We start from the raw sequence: 18,741 nt of genomic DNA on the forward strand, positions 1-18,741 counted from the left end.
CTTGTTCTACATACACACAAATCATCAGAGGGAGTTTTTCCTTACCACTGTCACCTGTGTGCTTGCTCTGGGGGTTTGTAAGGTTAGATCTTACTTATGTGAAGTGCCTTCAGGCAACTTTGTTGTGATTTGGCGCTATATAAATGAAAATAAATGGAAACTGAACCTGATTAGTTTGGTGTTCACCAGTTCTGGACTGACTGAGCACACCTGATTAACCCTCATTAGTACTTGCTGTGAAATTTACTCATCTGTACACCTGGGGTTCATGCGTATGGAAGTGTATTGCATTCACTGGATATAAAAAAAAAAACTGACATATATATATATATAGACACACACACACACACACACACACATATATATATATATATATATATATATATATATATATATATATATATATATATATATATATATATATATATATATATATATATACAAGGTCTATTAGAAAAGTATCCGACCTTATTATTTTTTTCAAAAACCATATGGATTTGAATCACGTGTGATTACATCAGACATGCTTGAACCCTCGTGGGCATGCAAGAGTTTTTTCACGCCTGTCGGTTACGTCATTCGCCTGTGGGCAGTCTTTGAGTGAGGAGTCGTCCACCCGCTCGTCGATTTTTTTCATTGTTTAGGAATGGCTCAGAGACTGTTGCTTTGTTTGATAAAATTTTTTTCAAAACTGTAAGGCACAACTGAGTGGACACCATTCAATAAATTCAGCTGGTTTTCAGTAAAAATTTTAACGGCTGATGAGAGATTTTGGTCTGGTAGTGTCGCTTTAAGGACGGTCCACGGCGCCTGACGGCGATCTGCGCTTCGAGGCGGCAGCGTCTCGCCGTTTCAAGTTGAAAACTTCCACATTTCAGGCTCTGTTGACGCAGTAAGTCGTCAGAGAACAGAGAACTTTCAGAAGAAGTCGGCATGAGGAGTTTATTCGGACATTCCATTGTTAACGGTCATTTTGTAATGAAAGAACGTGCGGGCAGAGTCGCATGTCGGGCTGGACCCGACCGCGGGGGGTCGCGGCAGGAAAAACACCTCCGTTGGAAATCTTAACGGGCAAGTTGGAACATGCCCAAGCTGTTAAACAATTTCTCAGTTACTCACTTGTTGAAAGCCATTAAAAGCCGCCTGAATTCTACAAATGGTTTTCAACACGGAGGTGTTTTTCCTGTCGCGGCGCACACAGATTTGCCGAGTCGTCACGGAAACGACTCGGCGAATTTGCGCGTACGTCTTTCATTAAAAAAATGTCCTTAAACAGTGGAATGTCCGCATAAATTCCTCATGCCGGCCTCTTCTGAATCTTCTCTGTTCTCTCACGATGTCCTGGGTGAATTAAGCCTTAAATTAGGATGTTTTCAGCTCGAAACAGGCCGACGACAGCGCGTGGAAGCGCTGCAGGACGTCCCGCTCCGTGGGAAGTCCTTACACCGACAGAAACACCCCATAATCTCTCATCAGCCGTTAAACTTTTCACAGAAAACCAGCTTAATTTCTCGAATAGTGTCCACTCGGATATTCCTCACAGGTCCAGAAAAAATTTTGATAAAGCAACGCGCGCCGTCTCGAGCAGCGTGTGAAACAAAGGAATTCAGCCGAGAGGGCGGGATCACATCTCACTCAAGGCCTGCCCACAGGGAAATGACGTCACCGACATGCGTGAAAAAACTCACGCATGCGCACGAGGGTTCAAGCATGATTGGTGTAATCGCATGTCATTCAAATCCATATAGTTAAAAAAATAGATAAAAGGGTTGGTTTATTATCTAAGAGACCTCGTATATATATATACATATATATATATATATATATATATATATATATATATATATATATATATATATATATATATATATATATATATATACATATATATATATATACATATATATATACAGTAGTGTTCAGAATAATAGTAGTGCTATGTGTCTAAAAAGATTAATCCAGGTTTTGAGTATATTTCTTATTGTTACATGGGAAACAAGGTACCAGTAGATTCAGTAGAGTCTCACAAATTCAACAAGACCAAGCATTCATGATATGCACACTCTTAAGGCTATGAAATTGGGCTATTAGTAAAAAAAAAAAAAAGTAGAAAATAATACAATAATAGTAGCATCTGCTGTTGATGCTACAAACTCAAAACTGTTATGTTCAAACTGCTTTTTTTTAGCAATCCTGTGAATCACTAAACTAGTATTTAGTTGTATAACCACAGTTTTTCGTGATTTCTACACATCTGCGAGGCATGGAGTCAACCAACTTGTGGCACCTTTCAGCTGTTATTCCACTCCAAGATTCTTTAACAACATTCCACAATTCATTCACATTTCTTGGTTTTGCTTCAGAAACAGCTTTTTTGATGTCACCCCACAAGTTCTCAATTGGATTTAGGTCTGGGGATTGGGCAAGCCACTCCAAAACATTAATTTTGTTGGTTTGGAACCAAGATTTTGCTCATTTACTAGTGTGCTTGGGGTCATTGTCTTGTTGAAACACCCATTTCAAGGGCATGTCCTCTTCAGCATAAGGCAACATGACCTCTTCAAGTATTTAGACATATCCAAACTGATCCATGATACCTGGTATGCGATATATAGGCCCAACACTATAATAGGAGAAACATGCCCATATCATGATGCTTGCACCACCATGCTTCACTGTCTTCACTGTGAACTGCGGCTTGAATTCAGAGTTTGGGGGTCGTCTCACAAACTGTCTGCGGCCTTTCGACCCAAAAAGAACGGTTTTACTCTCATCAGTCCACAAAATATTCCTCCATTTCTCTTTAGGCCAGTTGATGTGTTCGTTGGCAAATTGTAACCTCTTCTGCACATGTCTTTTAGGGACTTTGAGGGGGTTTCTTGCAAATAAATTAGCTTCACACAGGCGTCTTCTAACTGTTTCCATTTTCTTCCACGCGTCTCTGGTTTTTTTTTTGTCCATTTGAAAGCACTGGAGATCATTGTAGATGAACAGCCTATAATTTTTTGCACCTGTGTATGTTTTCCCCTCTCCAATCAACTTTTTAATCAAACTACGCTGTTCTTCTGAACAATGTCTTGAACGTCCCATTTTCCTCAGGCTTTCAAAGAGAAAAGCATGTTCAACAGGTGCTGGCTTCATCCTTAAATAGGGGACACCTGATTCACACCTGTTTGTTCCACAAAATTGAAGAACTCACTGACTGAATGCCACACTACTATTATTGTGAACACCCCCTTTTCTACTTTTTTTTTTACTAATAGCCCAATATCATAGCCTTAAAAGTGTGCATATCATGAATGCTTGGTCTTGTTGGATTTGTGAGAATCTACTGAATCTACTGGTACCTTGTTTCCCATGTAACAATAAGAAATATACTCAAAACTTGGATTAATCTTTTTAGTCACATAGCACTACTATTATTCTGAACACTACTGTATGTATATATATATATATATATATATATATATACAGTGGTGGGCACACTTCCGATAATCTGATAACAGATAATTATCGAAGATAATGTTTTCATTATCGGATTACCTTTTTAGATAAATTTAAAAACCATCATCGGACTAATTATCTTCCGATGAATTACCGTCCGATAACTTTTAGACCGATAACGTACTAAACTAAGCTGAACAGTGAAAAACATTTTTAAAACTGTTAAAGCTGTTGAGACCTACATGTTAAAAGTTTCCTAATAAGAATTGAATAAGCTTTATTGTCATTGTATAAAAAACAATGAAATGTCGTTCGGCAACACCCCTGTGCAGCAGCTCCCTCACAGATAAATTACAATATACAATAGACTATCACATATAAAATATATAGTCTGTTAAAAACTCAGTATAAATAAGATAATGAATATTAAATACATATTTTAAAGAATAAAACAGTGGAGGGAATATCCGGTGCAATAATAAAAACAGTGCAGTGTGATCCCCAGTGCGATACAAGTAGTCAATATTCTTCTAAAAGTCTTTTCACAGCCATTGGGAAAAAGCTGTCCTTCAGTCTGTTTGTGCGGGCTCGGATAACCCGGAGCCTGCCAGACAGGAGGATGGAGAAGAGGGAGTGTTCGTGATCTTTGTGGCCCGTCCGAGAAGGTGTTTTGAGTAAATCTCAGCCAGGGATGGGAGCGGACAACCGATGATCCGCTGAGCTGTTTTAATCACTCGCTGAAGCTGTTTCTTCTCAGATGCGGTGCGGCTGGCGTACCACACCGTACATCCATATGTGAGTACGCTCTCGATGGTGCAGCTGTAGAAATTCTTCAACAGAGGCGGAGGCAGCTTGTTCTTTTTCAATGTTCTTAGGAAAAATAGGCGTCGCTGGGCCTTTTTAACCATATGATTGGTATTGGCTGTCCAGCTAACTTCCTCAGAGATGTGTAGTCCTAGGAACTTGAATTCTTGGACACATTCCACCCGTTCCCCTTTGATCATCAGAGCATGGTGAGGTGTAGCCCGTGCCTTCCGAAAGTCAATTATTATTTCTTTCGTTTTCTTGGTATTCAGGTCGAGATGGTTTTCACTGCACCATGTCACCAGTGAATCCACTTCCTCTCTGTAGGGCGTTTCATTGTTGTCACTAATCAGTCCCACGACTGTCGTGACATCAGCAAATTTGATGACAGAGTTGGTGGCGCTGTGAATAGCAACGCAGTCATGGGTGTATAGTGTGTACAAGATGGGGCTTAGTACACACCCTTGTGGCACGCCAGTGTTGATGACAGTGGAAGCGGATGTGGAGTTGCCTATTCTCACATACTGCCGTCTGCTTGTCAGAAAGTCCTTAATCCATAGGCATAGCGGGGTTCCAAGCTTCAATGCCTGCAGTTTGTTGACAAGCCTACTAGGGCTGATGGAATTGAATGCTGAGCTGAAATCAACAAACAGCATTCGGACATAAGTGTTTGGATTTTCCAAGTGGCTGAGAGCAGAATGAAGCGCAATGGAAACTGTCATCATCTGTGCACCTATTGGACTTGTATGCAAACTGGTGCTTGTCGAGGCCGGGTGGAATCTTGTCCTTGATGTAGTTGAGCACCAGCTTTTCCATACACTTCATTATCACTGGTGTCAGAGCCACCGGCCGGTAGTCATTCAGTCCCGAAATGGCAGAGCATTTGGGCACAGGAATGATCCTGGCAGTTTTCAGGCAGTCGGGGACTGTGGTCTGCTGCAGTGATTGATTATAAATCTTTGTAAACACGTCAGCCAGTTGGTAAGCACACGACTTCAGCAGCCTCCCTGGCACGCTGTCGGGCCCAGGTGCCTTGCTGATATCGATCTTCCTCAGTACCTGCAGTACCTGGTGCTGCTGGATAACAAGGGGCTGACTGTAAGGTGATGTTGGTGGCAGCAACAACGTGTCTTCAGCCTGTCCTCTTCCTTCTCAAAGCGGGAGAAAAAGGCATTGAGCTGGTCCAGGAAAGCCACATCTGTGTCAAGGGGAGTGATGTGGCATTTTTTATAATCCGTGATGTTTTGGATACCCTTCCACATGGAGCGTGCATTGCCCTCTATGAAGTTGGCCTCTATGCGCTTCCTGTAGTTTGCCTTGGCAGCCTTAATACCTCAGGTCAGGTCTGCTCTGGCCTTTCTGTATGAGTCTCTGTTCCCTGACCTCAGTGCCATGTCCCATGCCTGGAGAAGTAATCTGGTCTTTTTACTAAACCAGGGTTTTTGGTTGGGGAAGACCTTCACCACCTTTTTAGTTGTTGCATTGTCCATACAAAAAGAAATGTATAACAGGACTGAGTCAGTAAAATGCTCAATGTCTGTGTGCTCAAAAATGTCCCACTCCATGCCACACATAAGCATGTTGTTCTACCCTCTGCAAACAGAAACCACTCTATTGTCTGTAAGCAAAGGAGAACTGGTGACCAAAAAAAAAAAGTCATTTCCTTTAACACCATACTAATAGAATCACAATGTCACCAAGTCATCCAGAGGCATACATGTTTAACTTGTGGTTCAAATTTTAACCACTCATTTTAGACAAGTTATTTAAAATTATTGTCATGTCTGAAGTTTCTAAAGTGAAAATATCAGATATATGTTTTCGTTTTAAAGTAATGTGCTAATTTTTAAGGTTTTGTGAGCACATGCTGTGCCAGGCAGCAATGCATTATGGGTAGCATAAGGTAATCTCAGACGTTCACGACAGGACAAATGCATTTCAGACACTCTGTTCAGGGTCCACAGATAACAGCATTAAACTCTAGTGCCTAAAACTCTCGTGAATATATTCTCTGGGTTTATAGATGTTAGTGTATTTGCGTTTGTTAAATTCCACGCATCTTAAATGTAGCAGACACGGATTATCTGGAATTTTGTTTGACATTTTTTCAAGGCCGCTACTGCCATCTACTGGCCAGGAGTGTTCATGGCAGTATTAAACGTCTGGGTACATGGCTGCTCTCAAAGTGTTGGTATTGTCCATTGTCCAGGCGCTTTTTGTGTGCATATATTTGTTAACTTTGTATTCTAAAACTACAGTTAGAAGTAATTCCGACACCTTATCGGTCCACACGAACAAGGTTGGCACCATGTTTTTAGTTTTTGTGGAAGTGACGACAAGAGAATAAGGCTCCTGATTGGATAGAATTTTAATCAGTACCGCCACCCAAAGGTTTGGCAGACTAATTACAACACATTTATACGGTTCGATGTGGATGGATTTTTTTTTTTAAACGACGTAGTATGGATGAAGTTTTTTCCCCAAACTGAAAGGGTAAGATATTCGGTTTTACAAATACAAATACCCGACAACGTGTGTACATGGCCTTATATCTGTGAAAGGCACCATATAAATAAATTTACTTACTTACTTACTAATATTGAGTGCACGTTTTAAACATCATAAAACATGTAATTGCGATGACACTTCCAGGGCTCCGTAAAAATGCCTGTTTTTACAAATAAAAATGGAATATTTTACAAAAGCACATTTATCTTTAAACCAACACATGACACACGTCACATTAACGTGTTGGTTTACATAATGGATTACTGAACCAATCACTGTTTAGGACTTTTACCCAGAATGCTTTGCGGTCTGTGTTTGTTACAAAACCTCAGAATTAGTGCCTTATTCAACATTAAAAGATATATGTTATATTTTAACTTTGTACAAATGACAGAATTGACATTAATGGAATTATTCTATCAGTATTTTCAAAAAACCATAAGTTAGTATGACTTTATTTTTCAAGACCTCCGCCTGACTGGAGTGTTGAAATTGATAGGGAGCTGGCCTTATGACTGTTCTTGGCGTGCCTCTGTGGTGGGAGCGCTGTTGTAAACAAGAGCTTCCAGCAGGAGCAGAATGTTGAAAGAAAAATGATTATGATTAGTAAAGAGTTGATTTCGTGGGTGCTCTCAGGATTTGTCTGTGCTGCTTCCTGCAGGGGGCAGCATGGTCAAACATTCTTGCTTATTCTTTAGGTCTTTTACCGCTTTTGATGCTTTCAAAAGCGATTGTGTTAAAAATCAATTTCAGCTCTTTAGTAACTGCAAATGTCACATAGACAACACCGGAAGTTATCGATTATCTGTAACTTCCGATACATTTTTATCTGTGCCCACCACTGTATATATATATATATATATATATATATATATATATATATATATATATATATATATATATATACACACACACACACACACACACACACACACACACACATACACATCTGTACAATGGGCTTCCGTACTTCCATTCCCTCAGTAAAGACAAGCATGAGAATTCGGGAGTCATCATCAAAATTCGGCCAATTTGTAACCATTGGCACTGCACTGTTATTGTGCACAAAGTGTGGATTTCCCTCTTAGGTGTTCCTGGATTAATTGAAACTCCTCCAGGGAGGTGGGACACAAGGCACCCAGACTGACATGTGCCTGACTGGGAGCGAGCCCCTCTTTTTACCCTCAGTGGACGGTGGGGCTGTGTGAGTGAAAGCTGGAAGTCTGAAGAGCGGCGAAACACATCTCATTTTGGTGAGACGCCACATGCCTCTCCCTGGACATTCATCCAGGTGCACCTTAGGGGAAAATCCACACTGTGTCCACAGTGTACAATCATCGTCTAACCTTTCCCCACTTCTTTACTGAGGGAATGGAAGTACAGAAGCTATAAAAAACAAATTAGACACCTGATCTCATAATTACGAGATCAGGAGACACTTGATCTCATAGTAGAGAACCTTGAATCTTCGATTGGACTGGGTTGCTTGACGCGAGGATGTTTCGCTTCAAATCGCAGAAGCTTCCTCAGCTAAAATTCTTGCTCTGGTCATCTTGTCTTGACTCTACAAGAGTCAAGACAAGAGTCAAGACACAAATATTTAATTTGGTGAACGATGGAATGTACCATTCAACTGGGCCTTGCCTCATTGAATGGTACATTCCAGCTTTCACCTCATGAAATATTCTTACCATTGAACTCATAAACATTCATTATATGTATACTATTTTATATCCAATTACGATTATTACAGATTGCATCAAATGACAGTACGTATGATCCCTATTATACATTATAATTGCCTTTTAACGTTTTTGCACACTTTTCAAAGAAGTACCCTTTTTCTGTACCCTTCCCCAGATTTGTGCCTCAAGACAATCCTGTCTTGGAGGTGTACAGACAATTCCTTTGACATCATGCTTGGTCTGTGCTCTGACATGCATGGTCAACTGTGGGACCTTATATGTAGACAAATCATATCCAATCAACTGAATTTATCCCAGGTGGACTCCAATTAAGCTGTAGAAACATCTCAAGGATGCTCAGTGGAAACAGGATGTACCTGAGCTCAATTTTGAGCTTTATGGCAAAGGCTGTGAATACTTATGTACATGTGTTTTCTTAGTTGTTTTTAATTTTAATAAATCTGCAAAAATCTCATAAAAACTGAGGAAGCTTCTGCGATTTGAAGCGAAACGTCCTAGCGTCAAGCAACCCAGTCCATTCGAAGATTCAAGCTTCTCTACTATCGAAACCACCTGGACAACTGAGAGCCTTCACAGGAACACCTGATCTCATAATTATAAATTCAAGATCTCGTAATTAAGAGATCTTTTCTCGTAATTACGAGTTCAGGGGCCTATTTTTTTTTTTTTTTTTAGCCAGTGAATGCAATTAGCTTCCTGTACAAGCGGACCTCATCAGAACTTTTTTAAAAATAGTATTAACATGTTTTTTTGATGCCATTCTTGCAAGTATTTGTAATTAACAAGGGACATTTGTGTATCTGACTGATAAACCACATTTCATTCTAAAAGACTTTGATCATTTTCTTGTCTTTTTTGAACATGACTTTTCACTATAAAAATTAATACCTATACCCCTACTCCCTGCAGTTGATCTGATCCAAATAACCTGAATAAAAACTACTCCACCAGTTCAGTAGTTATGAAAAATTGATGCTATATGCAAAATGTTGCTCAGGAGACTGACCAGATTCCAATATATCAAACTATATATCCAAGAGGACATAATAATAAAAATGATTATGGAGCCCACAATATTTCATCAAACTGGATCAAAATAAGTAAAACTGAAGACAGTTATGTAGGTGACACACATACAGCTGGGAGGAGACCCTTTTACTGCTTATAATCCTGGCCACACTCTCATTAAAAAAGTTATCCTTCTAACATTCTTCAAACACACACACACTCTGTGACACTCCCCACTCCCCCCACTGAGTCCCCACACGCACTGCGGCAAAGGTGTCTATGACAGAACAAAAACATGAAAAAAGACGAGGGATACATGAAGCAACGCAAATATATTATGTGTTAAGTTAATCAGCTGTGAGTAGAGGTGGTAAGAAGGAAAATGTATCGGGCAAGTGATTCTGAGGAGTATGGCTGATGAGAACTGCTCTGGGGAACATTTCAGAAAAGCAGGAGCTGAAACTACATGCAGACAGATCTGAGATTTATTGAGGACCATTAATGGGTTTTGGTGCGCTGTGGTGTGATGACGTGCTGGTGCTCACTTTCTGCATCTGCCAGGCACAGAGTCGGGGTGTACAGACTGCGGGGCTTCCTGGGTCCCGTGGACAGACAGATGGCCCTGTTCCTGCGGGAGCCGGGACGACTCTGTGGTTGGGGTACGGCCATGTTGGGATCTGGAGGCTCGTGAAAGATCTGGAGGTCATCACAGGAGTAGCAATTAATAATTGAAACCTTTTACTCCTGATAAATACTGACTGCATTTTGTTTGGGTTCAATTATATGACTTAATTCACAAGGCTCGGTACGGTGCATCCAGAAAGTATTCACCGCGTTCCACTTTTTCCACATTTTGTTATGTTACAGCCTTATTCAAAAATGGAGTAAATTAATCTGTTTTCCCTCAACATTTTACTCACAACACCCCATAATGACAACATGAGAAAAGTTTTTTTTTTTTAATTTTTGGAAATTTTTTAAAAATAAAAACCCCTAAGAAATCACATGTACATAAGTATTCACACACTTTGCACAATACTTTGTTGATGCACCTTTGGCAGCAATTACAATCTCCATCAGGTTGGATGGGGAGCATTGGTGCACAGCAATTTTCAGATCTCTCCAGAAATGTTCAATCAGATTCAGGTCTGGGCTCTGGCTGGGCCACTCAAGGACATTCACAGAGCTGTCCTGAAGCCAATCCTTTGATATCCTTGATATCTTGGCTGTGTGTTTAGAGTCACTGTCCTGCTGAAAGATGAACCATTGCCCCAGTCTGAGGTCAAGAGCACTCTGAAGCAGGTTTTCATCCAGGATGTCTCTGTACATTGCTGCATTCATCTTTCCCTCAATCCTGACTAGTCTTCCAGTTCCTGCCACTGAAAAACATCCCCACAGCATGATGCTGCCTCCACCATGCTTCACTGTAGGGATGGTGTCTGGTTTCCTCCAAACATGGTGCCTGACATTCACGCCAAAGAGTTCAATCTTTGCCTCTTCAGACCACAGAATTTTGTTTCTCATGGTTTGAGAGTCCTTCAGGTGCCTTTAGGCAAACTCCAGCTGGGCTGCTACCTGCCTTTTATTAAGGAGTGGCTTCCATCTGGCCACGCTACCATACAGGCCTGATTGGTGGACTGCCGCAGAGATGGTTGTCCTTCTGGAAGGTTCTCCTCTCTCCACAGACGAATGTTGGAGCTCTGACAAACTGACCATCGGGTTCTTGATCACTTCCCTGACTAAGGCCCTTCTCCCTTAATCACTCAGTTGTGATGGGCAGTGGGGGCGGAGTTAGCCTATTTTTAGGGGTGCTCAAGCACCCCTAAATATATTTTAAGCACCCCTAATGCCAAAATATGTATTACAAGAACACAGTAATTTGGTCATCTCCCCTTCTTGGGCAAATGGTTCAATCCACGAAGCGTGCCTGCATTCATCTCTCTCTCTCCGTCCGCAACTGCGTCTGCTCTGACTTGTGTTTGTGTCGCGTGGTCCTGCTGCGGGTGGCGCTAATTTAGCAGAGGCGCTGTCCTGTGAGTGCTGGTGGTAACCTCGCCCAGCCGCGCTGTCAAGTGATTTTTGTGCAACTTTCTGAAAAGTGCTTATTTTACTCACCTGGCTACCTATCACTAAACACAGTATATTGCTCTACAAATTAGTGTGCGCTGTGCGTGGTCAAATGTAAGATTGATTCAGTGTTGTCCTTTTTTTTCAACTAAATCCTCTTGTCAGCTACTAAATGGTGCTGCCCTTCAATCTGTGTAGCTTCCATGAACAAATCCCTCTCCTACATCAAATACCATGTACACAGATCTGACCTGAAATGCTTAGTTAAGGTCCTTAACTAAGCATTTCAGAATTAAGACAGTAAACTTTACCACAACGTTTAATGCACAGCATGATAATAAGTGAATAATTTAAATTCCTGCTAAAAAGGCATGAATCATAAAACTCATTTTGTATTTTTATTTGTTGGCGGTAAGTGGCAAACCAAGCCTGCAGTGCAGTGATGGATATCAGAGCATTTTTTTCAAAAGCAAAAAAGCTTCAGGTGAGGTTTGTGCACTCTATAGACCTTATGTGAGAGTAGATATGGACATTGAGAATAGCAAAGGATGGAAAGTGAAGCAAAGGGTAAATTGAATATGTGTATCAGACTGTGGAGGTGTCTTACTTGTGTTACTGGTGTTTTGGTATGAATTCTGACTTTTAAGTCAAACATTTTTATTTTTCTTACTTTTAAGGACTTCATTAGATCTTGTCTGTCCTTTCTATGCTTTGCTGTTAATTCAATAAATAATTCATATTCATATATTTCTTATCCTGAACCCATTTATGTGCAGTATAACATCTGTGTTCTCCATCCAGCCTCATAGTGGAGTGCTGCTGTCGCTGTGCTAAACCAGGTCCTCCTGCACGCGGCACTAAACCTCACTGATCATAACAATTGCAACTACTGTATTTTTATGACTTACAACGTGGATGTGCGTGCTGCCAGAAAAACCGAGACATTAACCAGTTTGTAGAATAAATAAATGAATAGCCAAAACTAAAACACAATCTAAGTAATGCCTAAAACTGTCTAAATGTAATTGAAAAGTGATACCAGGGTGAGTGTTCTGTACTAAGTATTATGACATAATAATCTGTTAAGATTCAATAAAAAATCTTCAATAACTGTAGGCTCATAAGCCTAATAAAAAAACAAGGATAATATACTTTACTCAGCCTCTGAATATTTCAAACCTGCTCCTAAGTTGCAATTACTATTTGCCCTCACCACATTAGGAGATTAAATTATTTGTTATATAAACTGCACCAGAATGTAGGAATGTTATGTATGGGCCGTTATCCATTGCTAATATGCGTTGTTTTTTGTTTTTTTTAATCATTCTGACAATGAATGCAGCTTTTACAAGCAATGTTTTCATGTAAAATTGTATTTCTGGACATCTAGATTTTAAAATTTTAAAAATGTGCTAAGCACCCCTAAAACTGGAAGTCTAAAATTGCCTCTGATGGGCAGTCAGCTCTCGGAAGAGTCCTGGTGATCCATACTTTATGGATGATGGAGGCCACTGTGCTCATTGGGACCTTGCAGCAGAAATGTTTCTGACCCTTCCCCAGATTTGTGCCTCAAGACAATCCTTTCTCGGAGGTGTACAGACAATTCCTTTGACTTCATGCTTGGTTTGTGCTCTGACATGCACTGTCAACTGTGGGACCTTATATGTTGACAGGTGTGTGTCTTTCCAAATCATATCCAATCAACTAAATTCATCCCAGGTGGACTCAAAGTAAGCTGTAGAAACATCTCAAGGATGATCAGTGGAAACAGGATGCACCTGAGCTCATTTTTGAGCTTTATGGCAAAGGATGTGAATATTTATTACGTACATGTATTTTCTTTGCTTTTGTTTTTAATAAATCTGCAAAAATCTCATAAAAAATTGTAATTATGGGGTATTGTGTGTAGAATTTTGAGGAAAAAATTAATTTAATTTTGGAATAAGGATGTAACGTAAGAAAATGTAGAAAAAATGAAGTGCTGTGAATATTTTCTGGATGCACTGTACGAGGGCTGTCCATAAAGTATAGGTCCTTTTTATTTTTTTCAAAAACTATATGGATTTCATTCATATGTTTTTACGTCAGACATGCTTGAACCCTCGTGCGCATGCGTGAGTTTTTCCACGGCTGTCGGTGACGTCATTCGTCTGTGAGCACTCCTTGTGGGAGGAGTCGTCCAGCCCCTCGTCGGAATTCCTTTGTCTGAGAAGTTGCTGAGAGACTGGCGCTTTGTTTGATCAAAATTTTTTCTAAACCTGTGAGACACATCGAAGTGGACATGGTTCGAAAAATTAAGCTGGTTTTCGGTAAAAATTTTAACAGCTGATGAGAGATTTTGAGGTGAGACTGTCACTTTAAGGACTTTTCACGGTGCGAGACATCGCGCAGCGCTCTCAGGCGGCGTCATCAGCCTGTTTCAAGCTTAAAACCTCCACATTTCAGGCTCTATTGATCCAGGACGTCGTGAGAGAACAGAGAAGTTTCAGAAGAAGTCAGTTTCAGCATTTTATCCGGATATTCCACTGCGTGCGGACGGGTCCGCGCGTCGGGACGCAGCAGACGCGGTGCGGCGGCACAGGAAAAACAACTCCGTGTTGATAACCATTTGTAAAATCCAGGCGGCTTTTGATGGCTTTCAGTGGAGTGAGTATATGAGAAATTGTTTAACAGCTGGACATGTTCCAACTTGTCCTTAAGGCTTCCAACAGAGGTGTTTTTCCTGTGGTGGAGCGTCGCGGTGGCTGCGAGCCGACGCTGCGAGCCGACGCTGCAATCCGCCCACACGTCTTTCATTAAAAAATTCTCCTTTAACAGTGGAATATCCGGATAAAATGCTGAAACCGACTTCTTCTGAAACTTCTCTGTTCTCTCACGACGTCCTGGATCAATAGAGCCTGAAATGTGGAGGTTTTCAGCTTGAAACAGGCTGACGACGGTGCCCGGGAGTGCTGCGTGACGTCTCGCACCATGAAAAGTCCTTAAAGCGACAGTCTCACCTCAAAATCTCTCATCAGCTGTTAAAATTTTTACCGAAAACCAGCTTAATTTTTCGAACCATGTCCACTTCGATGTGTCTCACAGGTTTAGAAAAAATTTTGATCAAACAAAGCGCCAGTCTCTCAGCAACTTCTCAGACAAAGGAATTCCGACGAGAGGCTGGACGACTCCTCCCACAAGGAGTGCTCACAGACGAATGACGTCACCGACAGGCGTGGAAAAACTCACGCATGCGCACAAGGGTTCAAGCATGTCTGACGTAAAAACATATGAATGAAATCCATATAGTTTTTGAAAAAAATAAAAAGGACCTATACTTTATGGACAGACCTCGTATGTGCTGCTGTACTTAGGTCAGACTTTTAAAATAAAAAAGGCTGAATGCTGGAAACAGAAGTTAGGAATAAACTGCAAAATATTTTTGATCTGCTTTATGAGTGAGACTAAAACTACCAGAGTCTGACCTTGCTGAAGTTCTCAATTAAAATTTCGACCACAATATTCTGGAATTTGATGTTCATCATTGCAGCTACAGTCTCCTCCTGCGACCGCATCAGAGTGGGCCCAAAGACAACGCCCAGGTTGGACACTGTCATCAGGTTGGACTGGCTCTGCTTGGAAACTCTAAAGTGCACATCACAGACATGAGTGTGAGTGCAAAATATTGCAAATTCTTCATCATGTTTTATTCATAATCAGAGAATGACAGTTTTAAAGACATTTCCAAACACAATCCTGTGTTGTTGAAGCATGAAGACAATTTAATCTTCTGTTATAGCACTTCTGTTTTGTTTAGGCTACAGTGTGACTGATTCTTTGCAGGAAAACGTACGTGACGAGGTGTTTTATTAGGAGCTCCAGCATTTCCTTGTTCTTCTCAGGTAGCTTATGAACCAAAGCGTGGACAGCACATACTCTGTAGTTCTGATCATCGGACTCTGAGGACAGAAAACAATGACAGAAAATATTCAAGAAGGCAACAAAACCCAAGAGATGTCAAGGTGCTGTAGTCTGCAAATTTATATTGTGTAAATATAAATGTGCAGATAAAGCACTTTCTCAGTAGACGTGATCTTGAGACGGCCATTCATGCTTTCATCAGCTCCAGACTTGATTATTGAAATGCACTTTATTCGGGCATTAATCAGTCATCTCTTGCACGTCGCCAGTTGGTGCAGAATGCTGCTGCTCGTCTTTTGACAAACACTTTTAGACGTGAGCATATTACACCCGTCCTGTACTCACTCCACTGGCTTCCAGTTCGTTTTAGAATTGATTTTAAAATTTTAATGTTTGTTTTTAAAGCTATTTATGGCCTTGCACCTCCCTACTTGTCTGAAATTTTAACTTTGCGCACCTACAGTAGGACATTAAGGGCATCTGGCCAGCTTTACTTAGATGTTCCAAGGTCAAGATATAAATGCTGGGGTAATCATGCTTTCGCGGTAGCTGGCCCGAGACTGTGGAATGAGCTACCTCTTGAGTTACGTACTATTCCTGACCTAGCACTTTTTAAATCTAAGTTTAAGACTTATTTATTTAAACTGGCTTTTAACACTTAGTGGGGAGGTGACATGTTCTGTTATTTTTATGTTCCTTTTTTATGTGTCGTTTTAAAATTTTATATGTGTTTTATTTTTGTAAATTTGTGTTTTTAATGTTAAGCACTTTGGACACCAGTCGGTGCTGTAAAGCGCTTTATAAATAAATGTTGATTGATTGATTGATAAATATATGAGGATACCAAGTAATTATTACATGAAAGCCTGTCATCATTACCATTTTTTGATAACTAATTGATGACAATTTTAGCAAAAAAAAAGTTATCCAATCGTGGCCTAAAATTGCCTGTAATCTGTGATAAAAATAGAATATAACTTGTAAGAATATCTGGAAAATTTTAAACATTTTAAACAAGAAGTGAAAAATAAGATTTAATTGCTGCTTGTGTAAAAATAGGTGAAAGTGGATAATTGGGCAGAATATGAAGTAATTTGGACATACCATTCTCAGAGCAAACGCATCCTTCTGATTCTCCTCTGCAACTTAAAACCCTATGAAAAGCATGTTGCAGTCTTCAACAGAAGACATTTTTGAGGTTTTAAAGGAGAAATTTTAGCTTCTTTGAAAAGTGTGCAAAAACTTTAAAAGGCAATTATAATGTATAATAGGGATCACACGTACTGTCATTTGATGTAATCTGTAATAATCGTAATTGGATATAAAATAGTATACATATAATGAATGTTTATGAGTTCAATGGTAAGAATATTTCATGAGGTGAAAGCTGGAATGTACCATTCAATGAGGCAAGGCCGAGTTGAATGGTACATTCCATCTTTCACCAAATTAAATATTTGGTTCATTGAAAGAATTGAAAAAACATCCATTATTTGTTTTATATAATGGTAAAATTGATTCTTGTCATTTGATATTTTATTAATTTATAAACAACAGAAAAGGGACTTACACTTTGGTCATCACTGGTGCTTAACAGTCCAACACTAACTTTAAATAGGAGCCCAAAATTGTTCTCAGTAGTCCATGATGCCGTCCACTGTCTTTGTGTATAGACCGCCATCTGCTTTCCTCACTCCAGTGAAAAATCGTGTCAGAAAATTCTTCAGCTTTTCATCTTAACTTCATCCTAACAACTCTTCATACCCCCAGATGGCTTACGGCGTGGTGGATTTTTTTTTTTGTTTTGTTTTGTTTTGTTTTTGTGTGTGTGTGTCTCAGAAGAATTAGCAGCGTCAATTAGCTCCTTCAAATTGTTCTCCGCCAGAAAAAACAAACTCCACTATGTTTAACTAAACACTGCCCCAGGTGTGAGCATGCACGGTGGTCAGAGTGTGCAATAGCACATTTCATATAGCACGAAAATTGCACGCTAAAAAAGGAATATTGCACAGTCAATGAAACACAATGGCAAATGGTATGAATAATCCATGTCACGTGACATACAATCCACCAATCAAATCACACCCACTCAGCCATTATATAATAGGTAGTAATCGTAAAAACTGTGACTACATAGGAATTTTGGTTACAGTTTAATCAATTTTGAAATCAGGACAGAAATTAGGACCAAAAACAGAGAGACAGCAAAGAGACAGCCCTCAGAACAATATACACCAGAGTGATGTTGAATATTGGAAAAAGGAAGTGATACTTCATCATTCACTGTTTGTTATACCCCTTTCCAGAGAGCACCATTCTATTACGATCCCCCATGAGCCAGAAAAAGTGTAAAAACGGGATGAAACGGCTTACTCAGGATGGCCTCCTATCATGCTGACTTATAAAGTGCAGATCTGGGAACTGGCTGGCTTATAAAGCGCATACCTGGCAAGCTGCTTGAAAACAAAAGTAAAGCTGCACCCTGCATTCTTAGCCAGAACCTTAACAAATACTGCTTTTCCTTCAAGTTTTTACCCCAATGCAGCATAATCAAACAAGTTCAAGCTGTACTCACTAGGACTACCCCATTTAAAGATGTTTGAACATGACTGAAGCTGTTAAGACTACAAACACCCAGAAGTCAGCGCGTAATGACACAGATTTGGTGATTTCAAAACTGGTGCCGATGATGGCCGTAACTACTGCGTATACACAGTATGTTGAAGATTGACAAAAGATGACTCAAGAAGTTACTGTGATACTTCAAAACGTGCCCCAATTTGCTATTCGGGATGAAACAGGAAGGAATGGGGCTCTGTGGAATAGGGATATAAGTTACTGATGAGCACTAGCAAACCGCATTTGAGTTTAACAAAAATCTTTTTTTTTTCGGAACTAATCTTTAGCCAACAAACATTTAACATTTTGATTAAACTTTCTGAGGTTGTAAAATGGCAACCGAACAGATCAACGGGAAGATTTTGCTTTTGATCTTTGCTCCAGAATCTGTTTCATAAATTTCCTGATTGCTTGGATTTGGGGCAAAGGAGTTACAATCAAAGTTTAAAGGTACAATCAGGATAAAAGGAATTGGATTAAAGAGCAAAAATATGATCTGTCATCCCATGATCAGAATCAAAGAACAAAGGCAGGATCTGCCCCTGAGTCAAAGATCTAAAGGCAGATCCCCAGGCTACTCTCAAACTTTAGCTAATATCAAAGCAAAGTTTTGTTTTTTTTTTTTTGTTTTTTTTTTAGCTATTTTCTACTTTTTGAATAATACTGCTATAAAATTGCCAAGCAT

The 18,741-nt window shown here is 40.0% G+C and overlaps 1 protein-coding gene across 4 annotated transcripts in view; it reads right to left on the reverse strand.

The window, feature by feature from the left end:
* The window catches only part of LOC117508672 (rho GTPase-activating protein 42), a 356,336-nt gene that overhangs the window by 33,494 nt on the left and 304,101 nt on the right, over positions 1-18,741 (reverse strand). For all 4 annotated transcript variants that reach the window (XM_034168483.1, XM_034168481.1, XM_034168484.1 and 1 more), the window contains 3 exons: positions 15,370-15,475; positions 15,002-15,161; positions 10,016-10,166 (listed from right to left, as the gene is read on the reverse strand). In XM_034168483.1, coding sequence (XP_034024374.1) covers positions 10,016-10,166; positions 15,002-15,161; positions 15,370-15,475 — 417 coding nt within the window. The remainder of the gene's footprint in view (positions 1-10,015; positions 10,167-15,001; positions 15,162-15,369; positions 15,476-18,741) is intronic.

Source organism: Thalassophryne amazonica, chromosome 4 (assembly GCF_902500255.1).
Source record: "Thalassophryne amazonica chromosome 4, fThaAma1.1, whole genome shotgun sequence".
In the NCBI taxonomy this organism is placed as follows: Eukaryota; Metazoa; Chordata; class Actinopteri; order Batrachoidiformes; family Batrachoididae; genus Thalassophryne; species Thalassophryne amazonica.